Here is a 20565-nt window from a genome sequence, read left to right on the forward strand (position 1 = left end):
CATTAAAAAAATTAAAAAGTCAACAACTTATACAAAAATATCAAAGATTTTATTTTCTCTCTATTTTTTGCATATCTGTTCATAAAAAACTAAAAGTCATTCCAAACATACTAAGTGGTTGTTTGGCATGTGCTATTTTAGTACATTATCCTATTTAGGTTATAATCATTTTATTTAAGTTACATCACCCCTCTACCACATCACTTTTACCTCATACTTTTACCACATTATCCTATTTATGTTATAATCATCTTGTTTAATTTTTTTACCTCATATTTTAGTCAAAAAAATTTAAACAAATTGCTAAGGTAGCATGTTTCAAAACGAGGCATTAGTCGTAAAGAGAGGGCAATTTTAATTGCTCTGTACTATTTATTTTTTTATTTTTTATTGTCTTAAACATAGAAGAAGTATCGTACTAAAAATTAAGACTATAATGTTGCAAAGTAAAAGAATTGTAGATGATCTTGAAATTTTTGTAGATACATTTGAGTTTCTCTTGAAATAAAAATTAAAAGATTAAAATTTATCATAAAACAAGTGTCCTGGGTGTTATTTTACAATAATTAGAACATTTTTTAAAATAAAAATATCAATATTAAACAATATTTTTGAATACTCATTAACATTTTTAAAGTAGAGGATGATATAAAGGATAAAAGAAAAATTAGAGACACCAAATGATAGATTACCTTAAATTTTACAATCATTCATTCATGTTACTTTAAAGGCTCTTTGCTATGTTTTGTATATAATTTTTTTTCTTCCTTTCCTATTTCTATTATTTTTGTTTTATTCATCTGAAAGAGCTACAACCCACGAAAGTTTCAATTCGAGGATCCAAAGAAAGAGAGATTTAATGAAGCAAATCCATTGCTTTAGGCTTAATCTTTTTCTCAATTATTCAAGTGAAGTGGAGAATTGCTCCATCATGTAAAAAATAAAAATAAAAAGTTTTAAGATTATTAAAATCTTAAATTTAAATAGAAAATTTGTTGAGAAAAAAAAATAATATATATACATATATTCTTGAGTTGGATTAAATGTATTTTTGAGTTGCCAGGGGTGGTGGAATGGTAGAGGATGAACAGATGATCTGACCACCAGCAAAGATCGAAGTGTCAACATAAGTCATAGGATGGCCGGGAGGTCACGATGACCAGCCATTGTATCATCAATTGCCACCCGATATTGTTAGGCAAACAACAATATAAATATGATGGTACCACTTTACAAATCAATCACATTCAAATAGAGCACCACGGGGCAAACAATCGAAACTTGAGAAAAGAAAACACTATGTTTAAGTATCTTGCTGGAAACCCTTTATGCAACTCTTCAATTGTGTCACCTATAATCTGCTTGTCTAAAAATTGAGGACGAATATACAGAAAACAAAAAACCGAAAACAAAAAATATACAAAAAACAGAACAGAAAATGAACCTAGGGAATTTTTGTGTTGATCTACCTTGAATTATTTGCTTCCCCTTCTCTTTCATATATTTTTCCGAGTTCAAGAAAATGAACACACAATGATGCTCAGCATTATGAGATACATCTCCTTCAGAAACAAAATGATCACTCTATGGCCAAAGCTGAGCACTGATAGCTAAAAAAACCGACAATTTTCACCCAATCATAACTTCAATTGCAAAACGGTAAGAACTCGAACGAAATTTGAAGAGTAACAGATAGTTAGCCATCAAGGGTGGGATCAAATATCATTTCCTGCATGAAAAAGAAGCATAAACCCTTGCATCAACATATATGCAGTAACAGGTACACTAGTTAACAATGTTGCACTCTTGTATGATCACAGCATGAATAAAAGAAGTAATTTGAGGCACCTGATCGCATACAGGACAGGTATCGCTCCTTTCCATCCATTCAAGAATGCATGAAAGGTGAAAATGGTGCTCACATTTTGTGATAATTTTTGGATTCTCAGCATCATACTCTGCAGTGCGGAGCAAAATGTTATATGCAACTTTTCAAGTACAAACACAACTTAGCACACTAACTCCAGCTAAAATTGCAAAAAGAGGTTAAGGAAGAGTGAATAACGGCAATGAGTTGACAAAAAGCACTGAAAAATAGGGATTAATTCCTCACACTCTGTTTTGGTGGAAAAGTATTTTTCAACGGAAAACATTTTTTATGGAAAACTTTTTTCAAAAAATATTTTCCGGAGAAAACTTTCTTCTATGTTTGGTTGTATCTTTTTTAAAACTAATGTATTAATAGTTGCATTACTGGTGGGGGTGGTACAGTGGGGTAGAGCTGGTGGTGTCGGTATGGTGACATCGGTAAGATTTTAATCCAAAAACATTTTCTACTTTTTAAAAAAGGTGGAAAACATTTTCCACCTAGATAGGCTTATTTTCCATTAACCACGGAAAACATTTTTTGTTGAGTTTCATTTCTTTTTGTACTAAACGCCAGAATATGCAGCAAACATTTTCAAACGGCACATTAATCTCATTACCTTCAAGACAGGTTGGACAAACATCCTCTTCTTCTTGTTCACCGGACTTTTTAAGTTCACCGGACTTCTCAAGTTCAACCTCCAGATCCTTTGATGGGTCAAGTTCAGTATCCGTTTGCATTTTGCAGTCGGATCCCTTGAGGTCCTTATCCGATGTTTCCATGGTGTTGCCAGCATTTGTTTCTTCTGCAGATTCAGTATCTGTTGTATGCACTGCAGCATCATTCTTGTTGCCACAACTTTCTTGATTGCTTGGTGGAGTTCGAGGATGTCTAAGATTTGCATCATATGGCAAAGGTGCTGGAGGTGGTCTATAAGTGTCGGGAATTGAAGTTTCCAGATTTGTGTCGACTAAGAGCCCAGTAGAAAGTGCAGAGACTGTGCCATGGTGAGCTGACAAAGGCTCGTGCTCCTCCAACACTCTTGGATACTGCAGAATGAAGTGGACGAGAGTTGAACAAAACACCAAAAGAATTAACACAATAAAATGACTTGAGTAACAACAATTTAACATGCATGTCAGTAAAAACAATTCTCAATGCATCATGAGGTTCATAAATATGATTTGAGTCCATTTAAAATCAACAATGAAAGAGAAGTTAAAAGCCAGGATGAACCAGGTTTTTTTACAGGTTTAAGTAGGTTCACCCAAGCAAAATGGCAAAACCCGCTTGAAGCCAGTTCTCGAAGCATGACTTTACATATAAATATCAGAACAGCAATACAGAAAAGGTGCCTCCACTGAACAAAATATGTAAGAAAAGTAATTAAACTTCAGCTTCTAAAATACTGTTCATTCACATGGCCATCTGTTTCTGAAGGGTACTTTTTCATGTTTGATCTGAAAACAAAAACACTGGCATATCAAATTTTATACTCAACAAGACAAATGAGTTAATTGCCCAAAATAGCAAAATTGTATAATCAATTTCAAGAGATGTTAATTGATACTTCAAACATCACCGCGTATAATTCCACTACTATCAATATATTCTGGAAATACCTAACCAGCAAGGGATTTAACCATGTTATTATATTTGTTGCACTGGATAGCACCATTTTTTACCCCATGTCCCAATTGCTCAAGAGTCAGCTGATTACACTGTTAATAACCACTCCGAAAATGAATTAAGCACCAGAATTCTGACAATTTACGATACAACTGCAATACAAATTTCCAAAACTTATTTAAATAAGCCCATAAAAAAAACTACCCTTAACGAACTGAAATGCTTCCACTTGCTTTGATATTCTAGCACCAGAGGAAAAACAAACACACTTTAGTCGCAGCATCATAATCCCCAAACTCTGGTACCAAAGAAACACAAGCACTTCATCTTCTTTAACAACTTACACCACAATGATAATGTATATACCAATTTCCTTGATTAGCTATAATTGTCTCTAGCCGTTGGAGACTAAAATGATATTGAGTCATCCTTGTAAATTGGCGCCAAAATTTCCATCAACTTGCCTAGTGGTGACAGTCCAATGGGACAAAGAAAACTAAAAAATGTAGGAAGACACTATATGCAAACATCAGCCAGGGTGAGCATCAGATTAGCAGGTATATTATTGTCCAGATGCCCCAAAACATTAGGAGCATAAAACAAAGAAAACTAAAAAGGCACAAACGAATTATATGATAACATTAGACCCTTTATTGAAACCATAATTTTAGTTTCCACTTCTGGCTCAATCACCATTTCAAACACCACTTCTTCTAAGACTGTAACCCATAGGTCACCACGTGATAAACTTCCCAGGCATGAACAAAAGAATCAAAAGAATTATTTGGGTTACCCATGAATGAGGTAGAGCCCACGTATATATAATAGATTCATAATACAATTTAAGAAACGATATAAATAAGGAAATAATACTAAATCAGTGATTGATACAATCACAGATCATATACATAATACTAAAAAATAAAAAAATTCTATATACTCTAATTTCTATATTCAACACTCCCCCTCAAACTGATGTGAAGATATTCAGCAATCGCAGCTTGCCAATGAATGACTGGAAGAAGCCGAAAAAAACTCAACGACTAGTCCAAACAAATGCTACCGAATAAATCTGGTAGTCCACTAAATAAAACAAACCAAAAAGTACTAAAAAGATCAGCACCCCACACTAAAAAAAAAAAAAAAAAAAGACTGAACTGCCCTAGAAGAGCTGCTGAAGCATCTATGGCTAGGAAACATCCTGGTTGACAGCCAACAAGACCCTGGTCGGTATCAGAGGCCGGAGCTAATGCTGGGAGAATTTATGGTCGTGCTGGACTATTGTAGAAACTACTCGGAACTAATGTCGAGACAGTTTAAGGTCATGCTGGACCATTGTCAGAACTGACCAGAATCAATATTGAGACAGTTTACGGGGTCATGCCAGACCTTTGTAGGAACCAACCGGAATCAATGTCGGGACAATTTAAGGGGTCATGTCAGACCGTTATAGAGGCTAACCAGAATTAATGTCGAGACAGTTTAAAGGGGTCATGTCGGACCGTTGTAGAGACTAATCGGAATTAATATTGAAACAGTTTAAAGGGGTCATGCCAGATCAATGTAGAGAACTTGATGTTGATCCAACAAGCATGGCACACACATAACTTATGATGTGGTGTTGAACGATAATGATAATAGATGACTGAGTGCGCCAAGGGACAGCTTATTAGAAAGTGCGCCTGGGGGCAGCTTTGGTGGTACTCTAGAGGGGGGCGACTTTAGTTGTGCGTCAGAGGGGGGCGGCTTAGGTGGTGCGCCAAGGGGGTGACTTAGGTGGTGCACCAGAAGGGGCGACTTGGGTTGTGCGCTAGATGGAGCGGTTTAGGTGGTTCACATGGTATATCACCATACTTACTATGATATAAGTATAATATTCCCCTCAAACTCAAATAGGTTTAAAGATAAAAACCTATTTGAGGTTGAAATAGAAAGAAAGATAAAGTGGATTGCAAGTAAAAAAAATATGATAGATATTTGAAATAGAAATAAACTAGTGGATAGAGGAAGAGATCACCACGAAGTAATACTGAAAGAAAATATGACAGTGGAATGAGTCAAGGTTCGGCGAGCGGCCAAGACAAGGCTACAGCCTGGCTGGCCGCCCGCCGGTGAAGCAAAATTACTAGGCACTTAACCTAACTCTAATACCAAAAAAAAATAAAAAGAATTATTTGACTTACCCATAAATGAGGTAGAGGCTATGTATATATAATAGATTCATGATACAATTTAGAAAATGATATAAATAAGAAAACAATACTAAATCAGTGATTGACACAATCACAGATTACATACATAATACTAAAAATAAAAAGATTCTATGTACTCTAATTTCTATATTCAATATGAACATCAAATTTATATAATAATTGCAAACAATTTATTCAGATGAAGCAGAAGGCAACATTCATTTTCTTCAAATAACTTTTATGTGCTTCAACTTCTATTTGTGCTTCATCAAAGCCCTCATCACAGCAAAGAGACATACAAGTTTCCCATCTCCAAGGATTCTCATTTAGTACAGACATAAAGAAGATTCTCATAAGATCCATGATCATGCTGAAAAGTTTGCAGCTTAGCAGCTACATCACATGGTGAAAAAGTGGATCTGATGAACAGTTTGCAGCTACATCATATGGTCATGGTGTAAAACACAACTAGAGTTGTTACCATGACAACTCTTCAATCACGTATGCGCACCCGAGATAATAAAGATTAAAAAGAACACAATTGATGAAAAAGGAAAATGAATGAACATGTCCACCAAGTTCTTCAAATAGTTTATAGCAAATCTAGTTCACTCTAGACTTGGGAAAAGCCTCGAATTCCCAACTTCAAAAGCTACAAAAGATCCCCAATATCTTCTAGCTGACAAGAGCTTGCATATGGAAACAAAATTGCAGTTTCTGCACCAAAACCTAATAAAATTAGGTTTGAACTATACCATTACTGATTAAAAAAGCAAAAAAGCAGCACATAGTTAACTTCAATACAAGTAACCACTGGCAAATGACATTAAAGTAAGAAATTCGAGTTCCCTATTATCTCATTAAGTAGCTGAATCCAAAAATAGAATAAATTCTAGATAGCAAAATGATGTTTCACCCTATATGCAAAACAACTATGCCACGTAAACCAGGATTATGCCGGGCACAAAATTCTGCTAAAGCTATAAAGGTTAGGATCAGTGGATACCAAAAAACTAAAATAATCCTGTGTAAGGGAGAGATATTACTGACATGATAGAATGGTGGCGAACTGTTCAGTCCACCTTCTTTAGAACAGCAGCAGCAACAGCCTCCCATTTCTATTCAGTTATCTCTATTATCCACCAGAAGCTATCAGCAATTTAATCATCATGTTCCCTCTGTTTGGCATGAGAAAAGGAAATTCTATTAGATGAAAAATGCTTGGCATAACACAAGGACATTCTATAGATCAAAGGTAAACAATGTCATACTTAAAGCCCAAAAGAAACTGCTTTTAAAATTAGGACTGACTCAAAAATCATCAATAAATATCAAATAACATGTGAAAGGGCATCTGAGAAAAGTATAAGATTGAATCAGCACAGATATACACAGAAACAACTGAAACACATCAGTAATAAGACACTAACTTGTTTGAAATTCAAACCAACAATTTGTTTGAAATTCCATGAACACACTAACTTTAAGATGCATATTAAATAGGCATACACACAACATAAAACAACATAATATTACCTTTTGTTTCATAATCTCAATTACTACAGTTTGCAGAAAAGGAAACTCCACAACAAATAACAAAAAGCATAAAGATCAAAGTTTATAGGACAAACTCAGCCAATATTGTACAAATTCAAACAAGAAGGTTATGATCGCGACAAATCTTGTTTTAAGCTAAAACCAAAACAAGTATAAAATAAATCAAGAGGATGACTATTTGAATATAAAAATAATGTCTAACTATTTCACAGTATTTAGCTGGACCCATACCCAGTCGGACAAATCTATTTTACACCCTCAGTTTGGTAAAATTTCACAAAGCTATATGAAAGGAACATCTAGTTTCATAAAGAACCAAATTCAATATATACATTCAACTCAGTGAACAACTGAGGTGGTGTTTGATAAAACTGAAAATTTGAAAACATAAAGCTAAAAATTAAGTACTGAAAACTAAAAACTGAATTTTTTAATCTAAAAAGTTGTTTGGTATTTACTGAAAATTTTATTAACTTTTAGCATACATTTTAAGAGTCACTTCAGTTATTATTAATACGGACTTAATTGATTTTTCACTTAATACATTCAGTTTTAAATGCTGAATTGGGTTATCAAAAAACTAACAAAAGAGCTTATAATTCCCCACTAACAACATATGTAATAACATCGCTAAATTTAGAAAACACTGAATTCTCTGAACTACAGTAAATCAAATAAAACCAAAACAAAAACCCTAATTATATCACCACATAGGAAACTTATCACTGCTATAGAAATCCCACCACAACAGTATTCCCCATAAATAAAAACACAAAATTCTCTTTGCCACAGCAATCAGTCCCACGCATCAATCCTCTGAAATTACAAACAACAATACTAATCAATTAAGAACTTAAAAAACCCCTAAACAAAACATCATCAGACTAACACAGTACCGAAAAAAAAAACTACAGAGAATCTATTGAACTGTGATGAAGATCAACAAAGCAAGCATAAACCCCAAACTAAAACAACTTCGATACAATCATAAACATGAAACAGAAAGCAATCAATCAATCGGATTCAACATATATATACACCTATCAAATAAGCATACAAAACACATACATACATATATGTCTAGATAGATATGAATATATATATTTGTATATATACCTTTGTGATCGATGAGAGAGAAAGAGAGAGTGCTATAAGTAGTTTGTGGCTTGGAATTTTGGAAGAGAAAAAACGAGAGAAGAGAGAGAGAGAGAGATATAGAGAGAGAAGGAGAGAGAGAGGCTTTGGCACTTGTATATGTGATTTTCTGCTAGGAGAGAGAGAGTGTTTTCGTGCGAGAACGACTCGACTTCAACATTGTAAAAACGAAAGACTTTTTTAATTTTAATTAATTAATTATTATTAATATAAGATAAATTACAAATGTGTCTTGATATTTAGGCCTAGTTTGATATGTTTTAAAAAGGGTAAGAAAATCAAAAAATTATTTAAGAAGTTAAAAATATATTATTATTTATCAAAAAAAATTGAAAAATTAATTTAACACATAATTACAATTCAGACAACTCTGCCGTCCCACAGGTGAAGCTGCCTCTTTGGAAAAATTACACTTATTTAGGTGCACAAATAACACGTTGCTCTTCGACCTGTAAAGGCCCATCACGAGTCTTGTTTTAATAATCTGAACCGTTTAATATATAGAACTCTTTGAGTACTATATTTTTATGAAAAATCACGTTGATCGAATATCGGTAACTATATGATCAAATCAATTAAAATTTATAAAATGGATAGTGTTATAGTTAATGGTTGAAAAAAAACTAATTCGATCAGATAGCTATCGATATCCGATTAACATAATTCTTTACAAACATATAGTACTCAACGAGTTCTACATATTGCACGGTTTTGATTAGAAAAATGGGACCCGTGATGGCCCCCACGGGCCGAACAACACCTCCAATTCAATGTCCGAAAAGCTGGGAATCATATCCCAAGCTACACTCTCCCCGATATCCTCAATTCGTCCCACTGTACCGCCTATTCCATTCTAATCTTCTCTATACACTAATTTATATAATTTTTTAATATACAATTTTTTATAAAAAATTAAAAAATTATTCCAAACAATCATATTTTTTTTCTCAATTTTTTAGTCAAAAAGTACACTTATTTAGGGCACACCAAACAATCCCTTATTTAAAATATAAATTGTATCATGCAGTTTAAAAAATTATAAATATATTTTATTAGAATTTTTTATTTAATAGAATTGATTAAAAAATAAAATTTTTAATTGCTCTCTTATATAATGATAAAATTACCTGCATTATTAATTGAAATAAATTTCTGATATCATTAAATATTTTATTTTTTAGTTAAAATTACTTGAATTATTAATTGAAATAAATTTCTAATATCATTGAAAACTGGTAATTGATTTGATAATTTATTAATAAAATGAGTTATTTGTTATGAAATTAAAATTTTCAAGAGACATGATACAATTTTTTAAATCACAAAAAACAAGTCATATTTTAAATAAATTTCAAAAAATATAGGGAAAATTAGTCTAGCGTCCCTCTCCCACTTTTCGTAATGGAAGAGATCCACAAACTTATTTTTTGATGTCTAAGGTCCCTAAACATATATCAGAGAGAATTTGACTCTTTGTTTATCTTATTTGCCTTTGTTATTCCAATCCCACCACACACACACACTCTCTCTCTCTCTCTCTCTAATGGCCAATTTCAAACCCTAATCTCTCCCTTTGGCCTTCAGATCAACCATGAAAAAAGCACGCTTTTCGCTTGAAAACAGAGCGAGAAAGTTCTTCATTGATAAAATTGCAAAGAAGATCGATTCAAGCGTTGTAGATGAAAGAATGCAAGGTCTGAATGTGTTGAGGAATTTGACGAGCAGTTTTATAGACGTACATGAAGGTGGAAGTTCTGACAACCTTTCTGGTTTGCAATGTTACACCCTAATGATGAAATCAATACCATACCAGCAAGAGCTTCTGACAATACTTCGAAATCAAAGACCTGCATATAAAGGATTTCCGCTTAAATTGGAGCTTCTGATTACTCTTGGTTCGATACATCGTTGGTTGATCCGAACTACAGTGTGTGCTAGTCAGCCTCTCTCATCTTTTTTTTTTCCTTGTCTTTTGTTCATCAATATCAGTTCCAGAGAAATTCAAAATTTCTCTGGAGATAAATTCAGAGCAGAATTTCTCTGGTGAAAAATTTGGAAGTCAGAGAAATTTGGTTAAAACACATTATGAAAACACATTTGATAAATTTCGAAATCAGAGAAATTTGGTTAAAACACATTCCGAAATCAGGGAAATTCCGAAGTCAGAGAAATTCAAAATTTCTCTGGAGATAAATCCAGGAAACTAGAGAAAGTAACTGCTATTGAGGTTCAGTTTTGGTCATCTACAAAGGCTCGACAATCATGGTGAAAAAACATAAACAAAAAAACCCGGTACAAGCTCTGAACTGACTTCATTCTCAAAATTTAACCAACCTAGTTATAAAATGTCAAAAACTACTAAATTCTTTTACCCAATTGAAAGGGAAAAAAAAAAAAGAAAAAGAAAAAAGAGTTTGAGTTGCATCGATCAAATGGAGCAAACCAAGGTGCAGCGCCTTCTAATAATTGTTAGGACAAGAAGACAACTGATTCCAACTTTAAAAACATATTGAAGAATTTAATTTTATTTCTTTTTAAAAAAGTAAGATAATAACATCAAAATCACTTTTCTATGAAGATATATATAAGCAACATGTTATGTTACATACCATCACAAGAGACACATCCTTACACAAATCACCAAGAGTTGTTCTGGTGTTTAGGTTGTAATACTCAATAATAGAAAACTCTGTATACATAATAAGAATAAAACTAGTAGAGATGTATGTTGGAGAGTCTTCACTGTATTTAAATTAATTAAATTCTGTTGTGTACTAAACAACAACCAGAATATAAAGAAATAAAGGAAATGAGAGAATTTATTTAATTACAAAAATCAAACTCGAAATAAAATAAAAATAAATAAATAAAAATATATTTTATTTTGTTACAAAAACAAAATTAAAATCTAATTTAAATAATAAAAGACTGAAAATAATAAAATAACTTACTTGATTTAATTTCTTCGAATTATAATCTGATCAAGTCCAGTGTTTGACACTGTGTCCTTAAGACAGATTCGTCCTCTCCACAGTACTTTCAGAAATTGGACGTCTATCTCCCAGAATGAAATGATCTACTACAAACAATAGCAGCACTACAAATTATTTGCCTTACGAACACACTAAGTGTTTACACTCTTTCTTTCAGAAAATAATTGGAGCAAAATGCAGAGATTTATAGCAGAGGATGAAGTACGAAAATTGGAGTAAAATCCAAATGGGAGGCTAGTCTATTTATAGATGTAAAGATGGTTGTTAGTTTTGAATTGAACAGGTATGAAACCTGTTGGTTTTGAATTCAAACAGATTTGAATCTGTTGGGTTATATTTCAAACAGATAACATAATGGGAAGGGCCCTATTTGGGTGTGCAATAATACCAGACTGGTTTATTTTCGGGAAGGGCCCTGTTTGGATGTACAGTAAAACTAAACCAGTTTAATTTTGAATTATGAATTTTATTTTACCAAAAAATAAAATTAAATTCAAATGTTTTTGGGCCGAACAAGCCCAACCCAACCACGCACCCGCGCCCAAGCCCAGCCCGTCTGCCCGACCGGACGGACGGCAGCGGCGACACGCGCGCGCGTGTGGTGTTTTTTGAGTCTAATGGGTCTAGCCCATTTTGTCCATAACCTCTCCCTCTAAAACACTTGAGTACCCCTTGGGGTACACCCCAAGTACCAAACTCATGCCTTATAAACCCTTTCAAAACTTCCCACAAAATCAATGTGGGACAAGCCAATTTACAATCTTAAGGAATTTTCACTAAAACTCCATTTCCATAGAGCACACTTTGGCTTTAATTTCTCATTCACTCGGTAATGGTTTTAAACAACCAAATATACCACGTGAATCACAACGCAGTATAGAACGCGTTACCACTTTGACCCGTGAAAATCGACGCATGGGGCCCACCTAAAAAATAGACCAAACTTAGGAAAAAATTCTGATTTTATCCAGAATTTTATAACCATTTCCAACAATCCCCCACATGAATGGAATTTGATGACAACGGAAATGCAACAATATGCAGACTATCGAAAGAGTATAAGTCGAAAATATTTTGCATCAGGATAGATAGCTTTCGGCCTTGAACTTTCCCTAGTGATAACCTATCGGACTTACTGGCTAACCAATGGACGCGATGCCTTGAATTGTTCAGCCGTTTGTGTAAGCCAAAATATCTTCTAACACATCGTGGTTCTCACTGTTGTGTTCATTTTGGCCTTGAACGTTCCTGATTTTCATGAATGTTTCTAGAGAATTTAGCCTTTTCATTCACATAGAACCGGCCCCAGTTCGACACTCATATAGGTGATTCTTATTGTGAGTATCTCCTTATACTTGTCTTGATTTTATGCCTTAATCAAGATATAAGTAATCATTAAAAGCAAAGCTTATCCTTATACCCCTACATACAACATATGTCGCAGATATCACTCTCACCATAGGAATGGATAGGAACTTAATCCTTTGGTGATTTCTGGCGAGCCATACATAACTTAGTTGTCCCTTTGAACTTAGTTCTTGGGATCTCCAGTCATATAAGTAGGGTTACCATTATGACGACTCTTATGTAATAGGCGTTAATCCCATCTCCTTCGATGAACTATACACTAGCTCTTTTGTCAAACCTTTTGTTAACGGATCCGCAATATTCTCTTTAGATTTTATATAATCTATTAAGATTATTCCGTTTGACAACAATTGCCTTACGGTATTTTGTCGACGACGAATATGTCATGACTTACCGTTATACATATGATTTTGTGCCTTGCCTATTGCAGATTGACTATCACAATGAATGCAAAATAGCTGGCACAGGTTTTGGCCACATTGGAATGTCTTTTAAGAAGTGACGAAACCATTCTGCTTCTTCTCCTGCTTTGTCCAAAGCAATGAACTCAAATTCCATTGTGGATCGTGCAATGCATGTTTGTTTCGTGGATTTTCAAGAAACAGCAGCGCTTCCTAGAGTAAAGACATATCCACTTGTGGATTTTGAATTTTTAGTATCCGATATCCAATTGGCATCACAATAACCTTCAAGTACTGCTGGATATCGAGTAAAGTTCAAACCATGATCACGAGTAAATCTTAGATATCTAAGAACCCGAATGATCGCTTTCCAATGGTCTTCTCCGGGGTTACTAGTGTACTTACTCAATTTACTGATAGCATAAGCTATATCAGGACGAGTACAATTCATTAGGTACATTAGGCTTCTAATGATTTGAGAGTATTTTAATTGGGACACTGCATCACCTTTATTTTTCGATAAATAAAGACTGATATCTACAGGTGTTCTAGCTAAATTCAAACCATCCTTGATAAATTTATCAAGAATTTTCTCAATATAATGAGATTGAGATAATGCATATCCGTCAGATATTTTAGTAATTTTCATACCTAATATAGCATCTACGACCCCCATATCTTTCATATCAAATCTTTTGTTAAGCATTTGCTTAGTTGATTTGATCATATTTGAACTGCTTCCAATGATAAGCATGTCATCCACATAAAGACAAACTATGACATATCATTGGTCAGTGTTTTTAACATAGACGCATTTGTCACATTCGTTTATCTTAAACCCATTAGTAAGCATTGCATGATCAAATTTTTCATGCCATTGCTTAAGTGCTTGTTTTAATCCATAAAGGGATTTTACAAGTCGACAAACTTTCTTTTCTTGCCCTGATACTACAAACCCTTCGGGTTGCTCTATATAGATCTCTTCATTTAGATCACCGTTTAAGAAAGCTGTCTTAACATTCATTTGATGTATTTCTAAATTAAACAACGCTGCTATAGAAATAAGCATGCGAATGGATGTTATTCTTGTCACAGGGAAATATGTGTCAAAATAGTCCAAACCTTCCTTTTATCTGTAACCTTTAACTACAAGTCTTGCTTTATACTTGTCAATTGAACCATCTGCTTTTATTTTTCTCTTGAATATTTATTTGTATCCAAGAGGTTTAGAACCTGGTGGAAGATCCACCAATTCCCAAGTATGATTTTGCATAATGGATTCAATTTCATTATTAACAACCTCTTTCCACAAAAGTGCTTCAAGACCTGTCATTGCTGCCTTAAAGCTTTGAGGTTCATTTTCTAACAAGTATGTCAGAAAATCTGGACCAAAGGATTTTGATGTTCTCGCTCTCTTACTTCGTCTTGGTTCATCATCAGTTAAATCCTGTTGGTCGAGACTATTACTAGTCTCTTGTGTTTGATTGTCATTAGTCTCTTGACTTTGTGTACAATCATTAGTTCTTTTCTGTGAACTTAATTCCTGTCATTTCTTGTAAGGAAAGACATGTTAAAACACAGCATTCCTTGACTCTATAATAGTGTTCACATTTATATCAGGTATTTATGATTTATAAGTCAAAAACTGATATGCACTACTATTCTGAGCATAACCAATAAACACACAATCTACTGTTTTTTGTCCAATCTTAGTCTTTTTAAGAATAGGAACTTTAACTTTAGCCAAACACCCCCACACTTTTAAGTATTTGTAGGAAGGTGGTCGACCTTTCCACAATTCATAAGGAATACTTTTGGTTTTCTTGTGGGGCATTCTATTAAGAATATAATTAGCAGACAATATTGCTTCCCCCCACAAGTTCTGTGGTAAGCCTGAACTTAGTAACATGGCATTCATCATTTCTTTTAGGGTTCTATTCTTCCTTTCAGCAATTCCATTTTGCTGTGGGGAATAAGGGGCTGTAGTTTGGTGAATAATGCCATGTTGTGCACAAAATTCATTTAATAGTGCATCATATTCACCACCCCTATTACTTCTGATATAAATCAATGAATTTCAAAACAAATTCAAGAAAAAACCAAATAATTATGACTACTCAAGTCAGAATTAATGTTTTGACAAAATCATATCCTCATAAAAAATTTGCCTAAGAATCAAACAATTTAAAAAACCCATTTCATTGTATACATTCTTGCAACTCAATAACAAATAAATATTACTGTCATAAAAATATTTGTGACAGAAGAAAATTAAATTATCTCAACTAATGCAAGAGATACACCCCCATATTAATAAAATGGTTCATGGTTTAACAAATTCTACTACGCAAGTAAAATAATTATTAATGACATCTCATGTCACATAATTCAAAATAAACTAAAAATCAACATAAAAGATTTCTTAAATTTACTTTCCAATTAAATTGAACGATATAACTACATACAGTTTCATGTTTAAATTTCTCTGGTGTTTAAACACCCATTCAAAATTGATTGGAAAGACTCAAATTAATCAACATATCAATTTAACATTCCAAATCACATGAAATTTTTGTTAAGAAATAACTTGAATTGACATCATACATGCATATCAAACGCATCAACTAAAAATAATGAATTAACAAAATAAATTAATGATGCATGATCCCAAAATTTGCATCATGAAATAAAAAGATTCTTAACTCATAAATAAAATTCAATGTGTTTTGAATTTTAAACTCCAAAATGACAAAACATACCTTCATTTAATAAGTTTGATTTGTACATAAATAAACTAATTAAATATGCATGCAAAAGTCCTTGTGAATATATATATATATATATTATTTCGACTCATATGCAGAAACTATTCACGACTACAGATCCACACACAGAAATGTAAAAATGATTCAAAAAACCAATAAAGAAACTAAACTTGCCACGAAGGTTTCTTTGTAATAAAAAAGAAATTTGTTTCTAAATTAATATTTTACTCCAGAAACAAATTCTCCCATGTACTACGACAAAGTCAAAAGAACTATGATAAATTAACAAAATTATTTTTCTAGTTACTAAAACCAGAAAATAAATTATAACATAAAATAATTTAATTTTTCTTGTTACTAAAACTAGAAATTACTGTAATTTTATTTTTCTTGTTACTGAAACTAGAAAATAAAATACCACAAAACTATCTGATTACAAAAATCTGAAAAAACACAAAATAATTTTCTAGTTACCAAAACCAGAAAATAAATTAAAATACAAAATAATTTTATTTTCCTTGTTACTAAAACTAGAAAATAATATAATTTTATTTTCCTTGTTACTAAAACTAGAAGAATAAAATACCAAAATAATTTTCTGTAACACCAAATAATATTCTGCAATTGTTAATGGCACTAGTATATTACTACTAGTTGTCAAAGAAAAGAGACAGTATATTACTACTATCTGTCAAATAGCATAAATCACTATTTGTTTTTCCAACCAGAATATTACTTTGAAAACACAGAAAATTAAATATAATGAAGATACCAAAAATAAAATACGAGTCTGTCTTAAGATTGTTGGACAATTTTCACTGTATTTAAATTAATTAAATTCTGTCGTGTACTAAACAACAACCAGAATATAAAGAAATAAAGGAAATGAGAGAATTTGTTTGATTACAAAAATCAAACTCGAAATAAAAATAAAAATAAATAAATAAAAACAGATTTTATTTTGTTACAAAAACAAAATTAAAATCTAATTTAAATAATAAAAAACTGAAAATAAATTAAATAACTTACTTGATTTAATTTCTTCGAATTATAATCTGATCAAGTCCATTGTTTGATACTGTGTCCTTAAAACAAATTCGTCCTCTCCACGGTACTTTTAGAAATTGGACGTCTATCTCCTAGGATGAAATGATCTACTACAAACAATAGCAGCACTACAAATTGTTTGCCTTACGAACACACTAAATGTTTACACTCTTTCTTTCAGAAAATAATTACAGCAAAATGCAGAGATTTATAGCAGAGGATGGAGTACGAAAATTGGAGTAAAATCTATATGGAAGGCTTGTCTATTTATAGATGTAAAGGTGGCTGTTGGTTTTGAATTGAACAGGTATGAAACCTGTAGGTTTTGAATTCAAACAGATTTGAATCTGTTGGGTTATATTTCAAACAGATAACATAACGGGAAGGGCCCTGTTTGGGTGTGCAATAATACCAGACTGGTTTATTTCGGAAAAGGCCCTATTTGGATGTACAGTAAAACCAAACCAGTTTAATTTTGAATTATGGATTTTATTTTACCAAAAATAAAATTAAATTCAAATATTTTTGACCCGAAAAGATTAATATTGGGCCGAACAAGCCCAACCCAACCACACACCACGCACTCGCACCCAAGCCCAGCCAACCGGACGGCGGTGCGTGTGGTGATTTTTGGGTCTAATGGGTCTAGCCCATTTTGCCCATAACCTCTCCATCTAAAACACTTGGGTACCTTTTGGGGCACACCCCAAGTACCAAACCCATGCCTTATAAACCCTTTCAAAAATTCTCACCAAATCAGTGTGGGACAAGCCAATTTACAACCTTAAGAAATTTTCATCAAAACTCCATTTTCATGGAGCACACTTTGGCTTCAATTTCCCATTCACTCGGTAATGGTTTTGAGCAACCAAATATACTACGTGTATCACAACGCGGCATAGAACGCGTTATCACTTTGACCCGTGAAAATCGATGCACGAGGCCCACCTAAAAAATAAACCAAACTTAGGAAAAAATTCTGGTTTTATCCAGAATTTTATAACCATTTCCAACAATGTATACACACAATAGAGGGAGTCTATTACTTCACTTCAGAATTTATCAATTTTCTCTGGTGAATCAAATTTCTCTGTGATGTGAATTTTCTCTGGACTAATTTTCTCTGAACCAATTTTCTCTGGGCTAATTTTCTCTGGACCAATTTTCTCTGGATCAACTTGAGGGACTTTAGACATTATGAAAATATTTGGTGTCCTTTATGCTATAAAATGTTAATACTAGGACCTTAAAAAAAAAAAATCCCAAAAATATATTTATAATTTATCTACAATAACAATAATAATAATAATAATAATAATAATAATAACAACATTTTTTTATTTATTTTGGTACACTCGCCGGAGTATAAGAAGCCATGGAGTCGCTGCGTTGTGATTGGATTCTTTATATAAACTAATTAATATTAAATTTATTTTTAAGGTTTTAAAATTTTAAGAATTGAATCATAATCAAATTATTAAAAGAAAACATTTTAGTTCTGGTTTGATTTTAAATGTGTGTCGATTAAAAATAAAATAAAATAAAATAAATTGTCAATAGGTTCTAATAATTGAATTTAATTCTTATCGAATTTTATTAAAAATAAGTTATAGTAAAATCGTTGTTAAAAATAATATTTTGTGACAATTTTTTACAAATGTTGCTAAAAATTGACCATATAACAACTTTTTGGGTAAATTACACTTGACTCCCCTTAGGTTTCTGATAAATACAATAACCTTTCCTGTAATTTTAATAATTACATTAATATCTCTTACTTTACCTGACAATGTCAAGATTTTCCCATTTTTTTGATTGTCGTTTACACATTTTACAGAACCTTTTGATGTCATCAAAATTGAACACTAAAATACCCACAATGCCTTCAAATGTCTTCAACCCATCTATATATACCAGTACCAAATGTTGGCTAGTCGTCATCCACCCAGACGTTCGAAATAGTGCTCTTTTTTTTTTTTTTTTTTTTTTTTTTTTTTTTTTTTTGCAATTGCAACCTTAGGTTGTCCTCAACTATTAAAATTTATTCTTATTTATTTATTTTATAGTATTACTCCAATCAAAATTTCAATTTACAATGAGGTGAACACTAGAAGCATAAACAATTAATTAGCCAAACAATAATAAATAAACATGTTTGGTTATCTTTTAAAATCACAATTCCAATTAAAAAATTTCAAAACTCATAACTAAATACATAACTCGAAATTACCCAAAACTTAATTTGAAAATTATTTTAACACTCATAACTAATCACACAACTCAAAACTCAATTTAAAACTATTTTCAAAACTCAAAACCAAACTTTTTTCAAAATTCTATTTTAAATGAAAAAAATTTTAAAAAATATTTTTTTATATTATTTTTTAAAATTATTTTTAGAATCATGATTTGAGTGTGGAGCCGTATTTTGAGTTATGAGTTTTGAATTGAGTTTTGAAAATAGAAAATTTGTTTAGTTATAAGTTTTGAGTTGTATTTTGAAATTTTTTGGATTTATTATTTTAGGGTAAATATTTTATAGTTTAAATATTTATTTAATTATTTTAATGTGCACTATATTTCATACATTTATATGCTGTATTTTTTAAAATATTTTAAATATGTTTTTTAAACATTAAAAAAATTAAAAATGTTTTTTTTATTTTAAATATACACTTTTTATTTTAAATATTTTATTTGATTTTATAAACATATTTTTAATTTTTTTTTATTGGTTATGTGTTTGGCTACGATTTGAGTGTATAGTTTTGAAAGTAGTGTGGAGTTTCGAGTTATATATTCGGTTATGAGATTTGAAAATAATTTTTAAATTAAGTTTTGAGTTATGTGTTTGGTTACGATTTGAGTGTGAGTTGTGTTTTGAGTTTAAAATATTAAAATTAAAAAGTTAAAATATTTACAAAATCAAATAAAATATTGAAAATATAAAATAAAAATTAAAATATTTAAATAAAAATTATATATTCAAAAAAAAATTTCTTAAACATTTTTTAATATTTTTAAAAAATAAATCCAAAAAAGCAAGGGTAATAAGAGTAATAAATACTAAAAATAATTCATAATTTAATTACTGTATAACGTAAACAGGTGAGGAACAAGGGTATTATCGTCTTTTTGTGCTCAAAATGAAGGGTAATAAGGTCATTTACTATATACTAGCAACACCGTTTGTTCCAATTTGACGGAATTGGAGAATCTGTACAACGTCAGTTAAAGTAAGGGATGCTTGTGTAATTATTCAAACCACAAGGGAGGTCCCTATATTTGTAAGAAATCTCAGGGGAAGTGAGTGTAGTTTACCCCAATTTTTTTTTGTAACGTTTATGATAAATTGTAGCTAAAACTTATAATTAGCGACTTTTTTTGTGATGAATTTTTCAAGTTGTTGAAAGTTAAAAATTAATAACTTTTTCATGACGAATTTTTAAAATTATCGCTAAAACTTATAATGAGTGAGTTTTTTGACAAAATTTTTAAACTGTTGTTAAAAATTAACAATTAGTGACTTTTTTAATAGTGTTTGATGAAAACTGTCATTAATTATCATAAGACCTATTGAATAATAAATTC

The 20565-nt window shown here is 31.7% G+C and overlaps 1 protein-coding gene across 2 annotated transcripts; it reads right to left on the reverse strand.

Moving 5' to 3' along the window:
* Nucleotides 1-1281: 1281 nt before the first annotated feature.
* On the reverse strand, nucleotides 1282-8582 carry LOC114297763 (RING/U-box superfamily protein). Of its 2 annotated transcripts, XM_082896134.1 has the most exons (6): nucleotides 8362-8574; nucleotides 7989-8061; nucleotides 6739-6866; nucleotides 2487-2916; nucleotides 1849-1958; nucleotides 1282-1729 (listed from the first exon to the last, which is right to left on the reverse strand). In XM_082896134.1, exons 3-6 carry the CDS (start codon nucleotides 6802-6804, stop codon nucleotides 1697-1699), a joined length of 639 nt encoding a protein of 212 aa, XP_082752260.1. In that variant the 5' UTR covers nucleotides 6805-6866; nucleotides 7989-8061; nucleotides 8362-8574; the 3' UTR covers nucleotides 1282-1696. The 2 variants fall into 2 exon arrangements, with proteins under 2 accessions (XP_082752260.1, XP_082752259.1); XM_082896133.1 differs by lacking the exon at nucleotides 7989-8061 and having other exon boundaries at nucleotides 8362-8582.
* Between the last annotated feature and the right edge of the window lie 11983 nt (nucleotides 8583-20565).

This window comes from Camellia sinensis, chromosome 11 (assembly GCF_055761805.1).
Source record: "Camellia sinensis isolate YWXY chromosome 11, ASM5576180v1, whole genome shotgun sequence".
NCBI classification, from domain to species: Eukaryota; Viridiplantae; Streptophyta; class Magnoliopsida; order Ericales; family Theaceae; genus Camellia; species Camellia sinensis.

Excerpts from the sequence above, each read along its gene's own strand:
- LOC114297763 (XM_082896133.1), bottom strand. The coding sequence starts at position 6,804 with ATGGGAGGCTGTTGCTGCTGCTGTTCTAAAGAAGGTGGACTGAACAGT. Across the intron at positions 1,959-2,486 it reads TTGTCCAACCTGTCTTGAAG|AGTATGATGCTGAGAATCCA; the intron begins GTAATGAGATTA and ends TCCGCACTGCAG. Across the intron at positions 1,730-1,848 it reads CCTGTCCTGTATGCGATCAG|GAAATGATATTTGATCCCAC; the intron begins GTGCCTCAAATT and ends TTTTTCATGCAG.